At 36.5% G+C, this 13,512-nt stretch overlaps 2 protein-coding genes across 2 annotated transcripts in view; one reads left to right on the top strand and one right to left on the bottom strand.

Moving 5' to 3' along the window:
- The window catches only part of gab2 (GRB2-associated binding protein 2), a 508,732-nt gene that overhangs the window by 80,245 nt on the left and 414,975 nt on the right, over window positions 1–13,512 (bottom strand). The gene's annotated exons all lie outside the window — the stretch shown is intronic.
- sacs (sacsin molecular chaperone) overlaps window positions 1,189–13,512 on the top strand; it is a 30,578-nt gene continuing 18,254 nt past the window's right edge. The window contains exons 1-7 of the mRNA XM_079611175.1: window positions 1,189–1,516; window positions 2,939–3,305; window positions 4,585–4,735; window positions 8,833–8,923; window positions 11,068–11,153; window positions 11,668–11,779; window positions 12,160–12,306. Coding sequence (XP_079467301.1) covers window positions 3,283–3,305; window positions 4,585–4,735; window positions 8,833–8,923; window positions 11,068–11,153; window positions 11,668–11,779; window positions 12,160–12,306 — 610 coding nt within the window. The 5' untranslated portion in view covers window positions 1,189–1,516; window positions 2,939–3,282. The remainder of the gene's footprint in view (window positions 1,517–2,938; window positions 3,306–4,584; window positions 4,736–8,832; window positions 8,924–11,067; window positions 11,154–11,667; window positions 11,780–12,159; window positions 12,307–13,512) is intronic.

The following is a 13,512-nucleotide window of genomic DNA, read 5'->3' as shown; positions in this document are numbered from 1 at the left end:
CAAAAATTCTAGGCTACAAGATCCAAAAGTCTTGTGAACAAATATTCAGTATGGGTTTCATGGCCTTATTTCAGTGCCTTATTTTCAGTGTAGTCTCAAAACTACAAACTCAAATCACCAATTGCATTTTATTTTTGAATTTGACAGGGACAATGCATTGTGACCATGAAAATTAAATAATTTAATTTTCAATTTTGTCACATAGGCCTATATTTTGCTTACAGTTTTCTATATTGAAATGGTTCATCTATGTTTAAAATTTGTATCATTTCATTGATTGATTTAAAATTGGCAGAAAATGCCTTCCATATGGCAAAGCTGTAATCGTCAAATAAAACAGAACACGCTACACATTGATTCTATAAATTGGTGTGCATAATTAAACACGTAGGCTATACGCTTAACATGTACGCAGTTATCCGAAAGTCTCAAAACCGATTATTTAATCAACTCATTAACTCATTATGCAAGTGTAGTCACATAATCTAGTTGCATTGAGTTAAAGGTGCTCTAAGTAACTTTTTTTACCTTAACCTAACAGCTTCGGAGTCATTGGAATAGTTATATGACTTTTTTCGGGTTGAATGGTGGTCGTCTCGCACCCCCGAAGCGCCTGTGAGCGGAAAAAACGCACTTGCAACTTTGAGCCGGCGGCCCGCCGGACGCGGAGTCAGGAAGTATCGCGTGATATCAGGTCTCGCGATGTAAAGAATTGCTTTACGGCAAAAAGAAATCTGCTAAAATACGATCATTATTGCGCTCCCTCACGCTGTTCGAACCCGAATGAAGACGACGTTGTAGAGAATGTGCCATCTGCTCTGATTTCGTTGATCTACTAGCCTCTGGTATCTGAGAGTCGACAGCGAGTTTTCCGACAGTGTTGTCAAATAACTATTCCGAAGCTGTAGGGGGAGCTCTATAGAGAAAAGCAGCGTTGCATTCACCGTGCATATCTTCACCTACTGGACTGTTGTGAAATCATAATTTATTTTTTTCTACCTATAGCCTGCCTTTTCCTTGTGCGACTGTTTCTTCTTTTTATCTCTTTTCTTTTCATATTGGGATCCACTTAAATTAAACATTCCAACCTACAGTGACTAGCTAGGCCTATATCTCGTAGCCTCGTTTTCATACTGTACGTCTACCTCCCTGACTAAGCTGTTTACTGTAGCTTTAAGAGCTCTGGTTGCTCAAACAGCTGATGCAGTGATGATGAAACGGTGACTCGCAAAGAACTGCTTGATTTAGTCTAGTGTATAGTGGGAATTATGCATTAAATGCTATTGCATGTGCCATAAACTATACATCCATACAAGCACAGATACCGCAGCATGCTGCAGGGATGCGTCTGAAGAACACGATCAGTTCAGCAGATCAAATCACACTGACGCTCGGACTGTCCCGTGAGGAACTGTCTACTGCAGCACTGGATTTACAGAGGATTGGATTTGCTCAATGTCATCTACTTCACTTTGCGCGATTTCAGCAACTGAAAAACTAAATAAGGTCATAAAAGGTACGTTTTTACTTTTTATAACATCACGAATTCATTCAGTAGGCTATATCCAGCAATAATGTAACAAAATAGCCTACATTACGAGGAGAACGTGTTACAAATATATTTTAAAATGTTCTAGAAATTGCCAGTGTTTGCAATTGTATTTGTCATTTGTTGGCATCTCCTTTAAATATATATATATATATGTTACCAAGGTTTAGTAATGTTGGTGTATTGGTGCAATGAGGATCTGTGACGTCATTCGGTATATCAAATACTGCGTCATAACTCCTTTCTTATATATGATGTATGCTTATTCTTTTGTATTCTCCCGTTCTCTGCCACAAAAAAAAAAAAATTATTATGATGAAAACTGCTAAAAAATTCTGCATGGTGACATGTTTTCACTCTGACTTTAGATGCATACAACATTTAATTCCCAAGTGTAAGTGTGCATAGGCTATTTAACTTATGGGAAAGTAAACAAACTGTATTCTTCAACAAAAAAAAGTTTCAAAAGAGTTTGTGAAAGTATGTGTTTTATTATGTTTACAATTGTAACTAATGTGACACTTAACAGTAAAAAAAAATCACTCAGTGGCTCAATAAGACCCAAGTTGCAATAGCAATAAAGTAGCATAGGCCCAATTTAATACTTTTTTAAAATATAATTAGAAAAGGGGAAAGATACAGTGCTTTCAATTTTACAAAATTAGGTACCTTATTTTACTGTTACATGTTACTTAACAGTAAATGATGCATAATTGCATGCAACTATCCCTAATCCAAACCCATACCTAACCCATATGTAGCCTACAGGTTGTTAATTAGGCTAATATTGCTCAGTACTTAAATGTATTTTTACACTGTAAAAAAGGACACCTTATAAAAGTTTAACCCAATATTATAAATTGGTTGATCGGTTATTTATTCAAATTAGAATGTACCTGACATGTTAAATCTGAACTTTATTTAGGCTTTAGTTGTTTAACTAAAATAAAAAATAAAAAAAAATTTAGACCCTTCAAACTAAAAAATTTGGTCAGATAGCCTATTATTAATGTCAACCTAAATAATAAAAAATTATGTATTTGTATGTTTTATGTAGGCCTAGGCTTATTATTATAGTGTTCTAATAATGAGCTAAATGTAATTTCTTATTATTGTAGTGTTCCTTCCTTTACGAAGTGTATATTGTACTGTATATAGTACGTAGGACGAGTTTTCATTATATTCATTATCATTATATTCACACTTCATTATATCAAGTGCATAACACTAGATGACTTCAACTCCCAGCATTCATGGCGCGCTCAGTCAGAGTCACAAATCCGCAGATACACAAAACACATACAGCCTAGACATTCATAGATACGCTCTTAAAATGCGTTATAATAGATGATGCTGAATTATGACATTATACTACTTTCTTTCTTTCAGAATCCTTATTTTAAAACCCTGCGCCAAAGCGTGACATCTCTCTGGGACAAACCGTTGCCTGAACACCGCGAGCCGTTTATTAAACCGCATCAATAGCTCTCAGGACGAGGAGGAGGAGGAGAAGAAGGCGGGTCCAAGCTCAAAACACAGCCACACGGAGCTTATAACGCACAGGATGGGATGATTCTTTGAGACTGAGACCAAAAGGGTCGGAGTAAATCAATGAATTCCCAATGCGGAGGATTTTCTCCGGAAGATAACAGTACAGCATTAGCGTAATGCTCCATGCGGAGTGATCGATGAATGTCTGCGCACGCGAATAACGGCAGTTTGGCTGAAAAGCAATGGCAACCATTCACGACCCGTGGTAAGTTAAGATGAATTAGTTTAGTGGCCGGTTTGTTGTTGTTTATGACTTGAATGAGACCGCTAACTATTCAAAACTACACCATATCATGGTCTATTGTTGTTAATAACTAATTCAACTCGACAATTAACCAGTAGCCAGCCTACATTTGTTATTCCTATCAATACAGTATATTGGTAGCATGTGAATTGTCACTAGAGAGTGTGCATGGTACATATTATGCCCCACCCTAGCACACAAATACATGATACAGTCATTGACCCACTGGGACTTTCATTGGTTGCATGACAACAGGTCAAGATCTAAAACTAGACATATAGTATGTGTCACTCACTTGTGTTCTTGTACTGCAGTAAAATGTCATAATCTGTCAGCTGGACAAAATACAAATCCTTTCAAGTTCTGGCTGTTAGAAGTGCATTTGGATACACACAGCTCAAACTTGATAGCCCCTAATAGGTGTAATTTGATTTTTAACTGCAGAGGTGACGTGGCAGGATCCAGGCATTTCTATCAGGGATTGTTGTTGTGCAATGAAAGTATCATCACATCAGTCTAGGCCAGAAAAAAAAAGCACCCAAGAAGACAAAGCCTTGCTTCTTTTTTTGGAAGAACAAAAATAAAGAGATCTTTGTAATTGTGTGTTGTTTGTCTGACCCACTTTGTCTTAAGACAGAAACTCTTGACCCCACATTGAGAAATACGAATTTAACTGGAATGACAAAAAAAATATAGAAAATAAAAAAAAATATTTAGTAGGCTATTATTATCATGATGCCTAGATGGATCTCTATGGATGTCCAGTTCACATTTCATTAAAAAAAATCAAGGATCATTAACATATTTGCTTTGTAACATTGACTTTATAATTCTCATGAGATTTGTATAATTTTAATATAATTTATAGTTATTTACTGTATAAGATAAAAATACTGTAATAGTCACAATGTACATGAACTATCTATACTAACATGATATATAAATAATTTATACGTGAAATAGATTTTTCCCACATTGTAATAATGATAAAAATAGTTATTTGTAATTTTTTTCCCATTATTTTAATGAGAATTTGGGGGCATTTTATAAAGACAAAACCACAATGCACAATAAAAATAACATTTATTTTCTTAACTAAAAAAAAACAAACATTTATGTTTAATATTTTTCTTTGATTTTGAGGTGAAATATGACCTGAACATGAAAGTGAGATTTCGTGAGATTCAAGACTGTCTGAAATGAATAAATATGGGTTACAATATTTCCTTTATGATTTTAGGTTGCCATCGGTGACAGTCTGTCATGACTATCTAGGCAAGAGGGTCTTCCAGGTTCCCCCGTCTACAGTGATCAGGTACATCAAGACCCTGATCTATCAAGAAACGGACTATCCTGTGTCTCAGCAGCAGCTGTTTCACAATGGAAAACTGGTGAGTTGGAAACTTTAGTAAAATTATTATGATCACAATCAACCCCACGAAATACACAGGTTTATAATTTACCCAAAGAAACTGATTTAGAGACGGGCCAGACGCCAGATTGTTTAAATGTGCTCCATTGTGCTGTAATCTGTGTGCAGCCCAGGGTAAGAGCTCATGATAGTTTCCAGTGTTTTGCATTGTATACACAGCCAAATCCACAGCGATATTTGTGCCTGTCCACTGCACGAATCATAATACAACTGCACATATAAATAAAATCAATTTGGATTTACTTTTATGTTGCGGTTTCTACTTTTGTGTTCACATATGTCTATTTGTGATGAAACATTTGAATACTAGGTTTTTTAATGAAGTGGAGCATTCCCAGTCAAGATTAAACTGCTGTGTGGTATAGACCTTATTCACATCAGCGCCATGTTTGATTTTTAACAGGAACTGTGACAGATGCCTTATGTCCGAGATGCCTTATGATGGATTTTAATATCAGCTGATAAACTTTATTAATAAACAAAACAAAGATAACCAGGAATTGTAACACAAAACGTAATAGCTTTGGCTTAAACTCAAAGAAAATACAGGACAATGGACAGAACTAAACTCGGGATTAAGAGCATGTTTACACAACAACAATTTTCTAAAAACGGTCAAGTCTTTCCATTGCTTTTGCGTACAACATTGTCAAAATGATCCCTGTTCACACGGATCCGTGAAAATGACTAAAAATGCTGTATTGTGCAGCCAGACCAGTAGTTGGCGCCTATATACTGAACACACTGACGTCACCGTTTTCACAAATTCACATTTTTGTCGTTTACATGGAGAAAAATTAATGGCAATAATTTTCAAAAACTTTGCACAACTTGCAAACGTTACCCCCAAACCGTTGTTGTCGTGTAAATGAACATGCATAAAAAGTTTTACGTTTTTAGTTGAAAACGGCTCCTTAATACACAAGATAATGACAAACTTAACCAGAACCAGTTGTGCAACATAATTAGTAACCATGACAACCAATGAATAGTGGGAACACAGGACAACAAGGTGATGCAAACTAAAAGCCAATAAAACAGAACTGCAATACAGCATCAAAGTATCTGTATCAAAGTCACATGAGGTTTTTGATGAACATCTTGGTGTGTATTCAGTATATGAATCTAAAAATGTTTATATGGATATTTTTGAAATATTCCTTCAAATCTTGTTATTTATGATATCCCAAAGTTCCCATAAAACATGTGGTTGGAAACCCAGCTAATGTCTTAGAGTAAGTGGTGCAACTGTTTAGTGAAATTGACCCTTGGATTTCAAATATTTTGTCAAATATAAATCAGAAATTATGCTGAAAATCAGATAAGATGAAATGTATTCTCTGGTAAATGGAATCGGGAGCTTTATGCACAAGCCAAAGTTTTTTCTTTTCCTTTCCTATGACCAGGTCAGGCCTCAGAGCCTTTTCTCTTAGCTTGAAGCGGGAAGCGTCCCTGAATGATGGGAGCAGGTGGGAGATTATTCCTCTACTCTAAGTATGTCAGACTCAGAAAATAGCCTGGAGAAAGCCAGCTCTCTGAACTCAGCTAACATTCACACCACCCCAGAGGACCGGGCCGTACAGCCTGGTCCACATTTATTTAGGAAATGTTCTGTGCTAGTGTTATGGGTTAGTTGAGATGTATCTGCACTATAGTCTGATTTTGTGTTTATCATAAACTGTGATCGCTAATCTTGGCATCAGTCCAGCGTCTCTAATAAGTTTGGGAATTTTTAGCTTTTGGTAATTCTTCCTGGATGTGCCGTGACAAGTTGGTTTCTTCCAAATGTCCTCCTAAAGAATTATATTTCCCCCCCCACTAATCATCCTAGGAAGATGAACTGCATGAAAAATTATGCATTTGATTTTATTAATTGCTCTTATAGTTGGTTAAGGGGTTAGTTGCCAAATTATCTTTAAGAGGGCATGTCATTGAGTGTGTGTGTTTACAACAGAAATCTGATCATTTCTTTACATGAGATTTTGAGATGGTCAGATTATATAACCTTCACACAATTAATGACCTCTACTCCCTGTTTATAAATTCGTTGACTGGCAAAACTTTACAATAATACAATATTGCTTATCAGGGGCTGTTTACAAGACACCACTTTCAACTAAAAACAGAACACTTTTTATGCATGCATAATGCAGCGTTTCAGTCGTTTTCACGGATCTGTGTGAACGCCGAACGGGGGGTATTTTTGACAATTAATGCTGTTGGAAAAACTTTTCCGTGTTCAGTGCATCGTTGTCGTGTAAATGTACCCTCAATGTTTTAACATTCAAACAATACATCAGTGAACGGTTTTTTAAATGGTATATCAATTATATGTGACTGAAATAACTCTCCACTTTTCCCACAAAAGGATAAAACACTAAGCCCTCTGCACATAACATGCAGAAAAGAAAACATTGTGGCCACGAATTAAGAATTAAATCCCATGACTTCTTAATTTGTGGCTGCGTTTTATTAATTCGACCCCTCATTTAGTTGAATCGGGACCACTGTACTGATTTGTTCCCCTTTTTTAGTTTTGTTTAATCAAATTAGCACAATGAATGTGGCCACGATTTACCTAAAATGAGGGAACAAATTAATAACTTGGGGGAACAAATTCTTGGTTAATGGCATTGGCAATGCAATTTTTTCCTGCATGTCATGTGCGGGGCTCCGTACTAAAAAAAATAATTAAGTGAAATACTGGGCCATATCAGGTGGAAGTCTTTTATTTAATTAATATCATTTTGGTTACATTCTATTTTAAGGTGTATTTATTACAGTGTAATTATACATTTGAATTGTGGCTTGGTTTAAAGAGTAGATGCATGTAATTATGCATAATGTACTGTTATTACTACAGTAAGTACAGAAGCTCAGGGCTCTGAATTTGCCGGGTAGTCCTTTCCTTCTGGTCTCTGCATTCACTTGATCAGTGTGTGTTAGCAGAAGTGCTGATCAGTGTGTGTTTGCAAAAGCTGATTCCACCATGAATAGCTGAAGACAGCAGTCTCTGTCTGAACTGGCACAATCTCAGCCTCATCTCTTAACAAACTAAAAACGGTGGTATATCTCAGTGAATTATGGGTAGGCCACGTGGACACCTCAGTGCAGTTTATAGAGGTGCATTGTAGGCTGAGAGTTTAATAGATGGAGGGTGAAAAGCTTGAGAAAGGAATAATCCATATCCTTTCAGATGTAATTGTTGCTCCTGGCTTCATGCCTCTGAACAGCTCTTCAACTCAGATAGATGAAATTTTGCTCAAATAAAGCTCATTTAATCAAGTTCATATGTCACTTATTGCTTATAGTCAGGTTTAGAGATTAAGGGGCCCCTTTACAAGACACATTTTTTTACAAAAAACTAAAACATTTAATGCGTTTTGGCTGTTAATTTACTGAACGTCTGAAATGAAAACTTTTGAAACCAGGTTTCAAGGTGCAAGTTGATAGGTGACAATGATACCATTAACATCTCTGTGTGAACTTCAAAAACGGGAATTTGTGAAAACGGTGACGTCATGCGCAAGCGTATTACTGTACGTGTTCAGTCGTAGTGACATTGCCATCTACTGGCCTGGCAGTATAATACAGCATTTTGGTTGTTTTCATGGATCCCTGTGAACGGGGATTGTTTTGACAACGTTGTCTGGATGCCAAAAATGCGAAGGAAAAACGTTTCAGTTTTTAGGACATCATTGTTCTGTAAACGTACCTTAATACACAAACCCCTAACCATATTAAACTAATGTGCATAACTCACATGAATGATGCCTCAAAAATTGCGGATCATTTAGGAAAGTTGTTCTTTTAAGTCTCCAAGTGGTCGGACTTACAATGTTTTGCCTAACAGATTAAAAAAGGACAAAGTATATATTGCAGGAGGGGACCAGGCCATAGAGACCAGATTATCATAGAGATGGTGGGCTATTTTAGTTAGGGGCAGTAAGCAACTACCCAGAACACTCTAACATTGTGGAAGTGACATTTGCATGCATTTTCTTCATAAAAAGCCCCAAGAATGATCAACTAAATTTGTTTTTCCCTCTTGTATAGGTTCAGGATTTGGTTGAAATTAAAAGCTTGGTGCCACACGGGAGCCATGAAGTAATCATGACGTTGCATGGACGAGGCCCGAAAGGAGGAGGTGAGACAGTTTAGGTGCAGGGACACTTTATTTATCAAGAATGTCTGCTGCTCCAATTATTTTGACAGTCCCTTCACACGGAAATCTGCAGGATGACATTTAAAAACACATTATGGACAAAAGTATTTGGAGACCCATTTTAGTTAAGAAGACATAACATCAATCCTCTTCAAAAAGCCTTTGGCCAGTTGCAAGCTAGAACTAGTCTGACCAACTAGTAGTTTGTCAATGGGTAATAATCAGTCTTACTTTTCAGATTCAAATTAGATCATTTTTTTTATGTAACAGACATTATGAACAGTCTTAAAGAAAATGATTATATAACTAATGTGTAATACTAGTTTATGCAACTGGCCACAGGTCTATAGGGAAATTGTTTATTGGGTCTGGTGTGGAAGAACTTGACTGGTCTGCACAAAGCCCACAGCTGAACCCCATTGAACACATTTAGGATGAATTGTAGAGGTCGACCGATAGTGGATTTTACCGATAACGATAGCTAGGTTGGGCCATACTTGCCGATAACCGATTAATGAACCGATAGTTTTTAAAATTGATACTGGATAAAAACAAACATAACACTCCAAGTAAAACAGTGCTGAACTATATTATAAAAATAAAAAAAACTGTATTTAACCATGAAAACATGCTAAATGAAATAAATATATAAATGTGAATAAATATTTAAGTCAATAAAAGACATTCATTCAAACTGAAACAAAAAGTAATACTCTAAATAACAAATAAAACTAGTTACATTCAAATGTAACTATTTAACTGTTCTTTTCAAGCCAACTTAATTAATAAAAAAGTAACAAAATTTGTATTAAAGTGAAGATGAAAAAAATAAATAGCCGAAATCGAATGCTTTTCTGATTCGTTTATGTTTCTGTGGGCTGTATGAACATATCAGTTTGCTTACGTCTCTAGCTTTAAATATGCAACTTCTCTGCATATTTAATGCATAAAAGTGACCAGCTGGATATGAACTAATGCAAATAGAGGTAACAATTGTGACATTAAACATTCGGGTCGGACTTACGTTTATGTTTGTCAGTGTTTTAACCGCTTGAGGTACTACTAATGTTAGCGTCCTCTCAGCCTCGAAGGCAAACAAACACTGTTGTGCTGTTCTTTCTCTACTAATGCAGCATTTAGTCAACAAATTAATCACTTTATAATGATATGACAAAATGTACTGTATACATACATTTGAGCTGTCGGTGCTTTAAACGCGCGTCTGATGTCAGCGCTCTCCACGCAGCATGTGCTCTCAGTGCAGCACGCAGAATCACGTGTCGAAATAAACAACACGAGGCTCCAGCGATAGTTTTTATTACACCTCTAGAGGCCGCTCTTGTACTGCATCATGCCAGCAGACCCTTCTCAGCTCTGTGTAATGAATGACAGCGTGCGCTTCTCAGCCGCTCCAGCAATGGACGCAACCAGGAAAAACTATCGGTATATATTTTTGCCGATAACGATAGCTCCACCAGTCAACAATCGGTGCTGATTAATCGGCAAAACCGATGAATCGGTCGACCTCTAATGAATTGAATGTTGACTGAGCAAGATCCCATCACCCAACATTAGTGAACTCAATAATGCCGATCCCTACAGATGCTCCCCAACATTTACAGGAAAGATTTTCAAGCAGAGTAGGAGCTGTTATTCACTGAAAATCTTGACATCTGCCCCAGTTCCGCCTGGCAGGCTCATTAGAGAAGCAGAGATATATAATTTGTGATTGAATCATTAATTTTTGATGATTTGTTCACAAATTATAATTTATCTAGTTCTCAAGTTCAACTCACTGAGTGATCCAGTCAAAGTGGTTAACAGCTCATTGGATTAGAAGATTATCAGTGAATAATGACATAAGTTTAGCAAGCTTGTAAACTTAAGTCCCCATTCATTGAACTGTTAAAAAGTTAATTATTCCAGATTTTCTAGTTTTTGAACGATATAATAAATGCAAGGATGAAGGATTAATTGTTTTTTAAGGGTGAAGTGTCCCTTTAACAAGCATTTATTGGAATGGTGTTCACATATCCACATAACTTTGGCTGTGTAGTTTTATAGTCTTGCATTAGTGTGTGTGAAAGTTACTTATGCTGCATTTCTCATCATTTGCTCTTTTGCAGGGAGGTTTGGCCAGACTACACCACCGTTGGTTGATTTTTTGAAAGATATTTTGAGAAGATATCCAGAGGGTGGACAAATTCTAAAAGTATGAATATATGACATGTAAAAATGTATGTAAATGGTCACTGTAAATGATCAAGTTATGTTCATTTGTCATTATATCCAGCTTCAAAAGTTTCCAGCTCCTCTATCATAGTTAATTTAGATTAAGGTACCGGTACCCAGGAATTTCTACATATTTTGCACCTTGATAATGGAATAACTTTCAGAACATGTTACAGCTTAATCATTTTGAGATTAAAGCTCTGCTAAAAAAATTGCAACTGAAGAGTGTAACATCTATTCATAAGCTGGATTTGAAGTATATACTGTATTTATAGTCCTTTGTATAAATGTTTTATTTTTGTATTGTTTAATTTTGTTAAGATTGGGGAGGAACATATTGAGGCATTTTTGTAGTAAATAACACTTTGTACAAACGATATACATTTTGAGGGGGAAAATACATCAAGTTTTCATATATTTAAGTCATTACCTGTTACTGTTCTCCATCCTGTTTGAAAAGCGGTGTAACAAGAGCTGTATGATGTGTCTGCCAGGAGCTGATTCAGAATGCAGAGGATGCTGGGGCCACTGAGGTCAAGTTCCTGTATGATGAGTCGGAGTATGGAGTGGAATCACTGTGGTCACCTGATATGGCCCAGTATCAAGGTAATGCAAATATCCTGATCGGTTGACACTTTTAATGCTGTTTTAAGAAATTGTATGTATAGATTCATGTGCAGACTGACAGGGTCTAAGAATATGATCACTGTGTCCATAGCTGATGTTTCTAAGAGTGACACATGGTACACATCTTGCTTTTTGAAACATTGGACCCGAAGCCTGTATATGTTTTATAAATGATGCCTTATCTGCATCATTCTTAAATGTTTTGTATTGTTTTACATATATATATATATATACATGTGCAACATGTCCCTTTACATGTTCAATATTATTCCTGGAAATATGCAATAAATAGAATGAGTAGTTAAAACAGGTTAATAATCTTGAAATTTTCTTAATAATCTTGATTTTATTTTCTACAGGAACAGCGTTGTATGTCTATAATGATGCCGTCTTCACCACTGAAGACTGGAATGGTATTCAGGAGATTGCACGGAGTAGAAAAAGAGAGGATCCTCTTAAAGTGGGAAGATTTGGTATTGGATTTAACTCTGTTTACCACATAACAGGTGAGAAAAGTGTGTTATCATGATAGATGATGAATAACATAAAAATTTATATTAATGTACAACTGGAAAATGTATATTTTAGGTGCCTAATGACGTTTTTCATCTTTTATAATCACTTTATTGCTCTCACTTGATTTTTTTTTTTTAAATGGTCATGTGGTGTGCAGTGTTGTGGGTAACGCGTTATAAAGTAACGCGTTAGAGTACTCTAATTACTTTTTTCGTGAAATGTGTAACTTAACGCGTTAGTTTTGTGCGTTAAGTAATCAGTAACTTCGTTATTTTTTAAAAAAGTAATCCGTTATTTTAAGGAAAGGAAAATCCCGAATAAAAAAATTTCCCCAGGATCAAGACAGTGTTTCTGCGCTTCAATACCCCACCACCCTCCAGCGAACCCGTGGAGAGGCTTTTCAGCCTCGGGAGTCTCGTTTACATGCGCTTCATGAGGCACGCGCGCGCGGTCTCTTGCTCTCTCTCCCTCTCTGCTGTGCACGCGCTACGCGGTTTGGAGCACAGTCTCTGTCTCGCGGGCGCACTCGCTCTAGATTCCGGAGGTTTTAACTAATTCGCGTGCATCAGTGAGCCGCTATCAATATGCGGGAGACTCCCGGACCTCCCGGTAGACTTGGGATGTCTGCATTTCTATACTGAAATAATATTGGCATTATAATTATTGATTTTTTTATTGAAATAATAGCCCATCCGCGCATCTCTACTACCCGGGCTGGGAAGGTGTGAATTTTGATTAATATGTTCTGTGATAATTAATAAATAAAACGCTATGTGGAATAGCCTATTGATGACTGTCTTTCCTGTTATTGTTATCCTGCAGTGTTAATTTAGTCGGATGACTGACGTTATTCATTGCCAGGAGTCACGACTTCTAGGTGCATTTAAAGGGGGCCGTGTCTGTAAATTAAGCTGCAGCATGTGTGAGGCGCTGCAAACGGCTTTTAAATTTTGGTACTCTAAAACACAGAGTACTCTAACGCGTTACTTTTATGAATAGATAACGCTGTAACGTAACTGATTACTTTTAATTTATGGTAACGTTGTAACCTAATTAACTACTTTCGAAAGTAACTATACCCAACACTGGTGGTGTGACACATGAATGTTTAAAAATACAAATGTTCCATGTAGTCTAGCAATAAATATCAGTTCATGAAATCTGCATGCATAATAATCATAAATGAATTAGCAATG

Source organism: Phoxinus phoxinus (genome assembly GCF_949152265.1).
Source record: "Phoxinus phoxinus genome assembly, chromosome: 4".
Taxonomy (NCBI): domain Eukaryota; kingdom Metazoa; phylum Chordata; class Actinopteri; order Cypriniformes; family Leuciscidae; genus Phoxinus; species Phoxinus phoxinus.
Note: the sequence above shows the minus strand (reverse complement) of the source record. Positions and strands in the feature narration are given on the sequence as shown.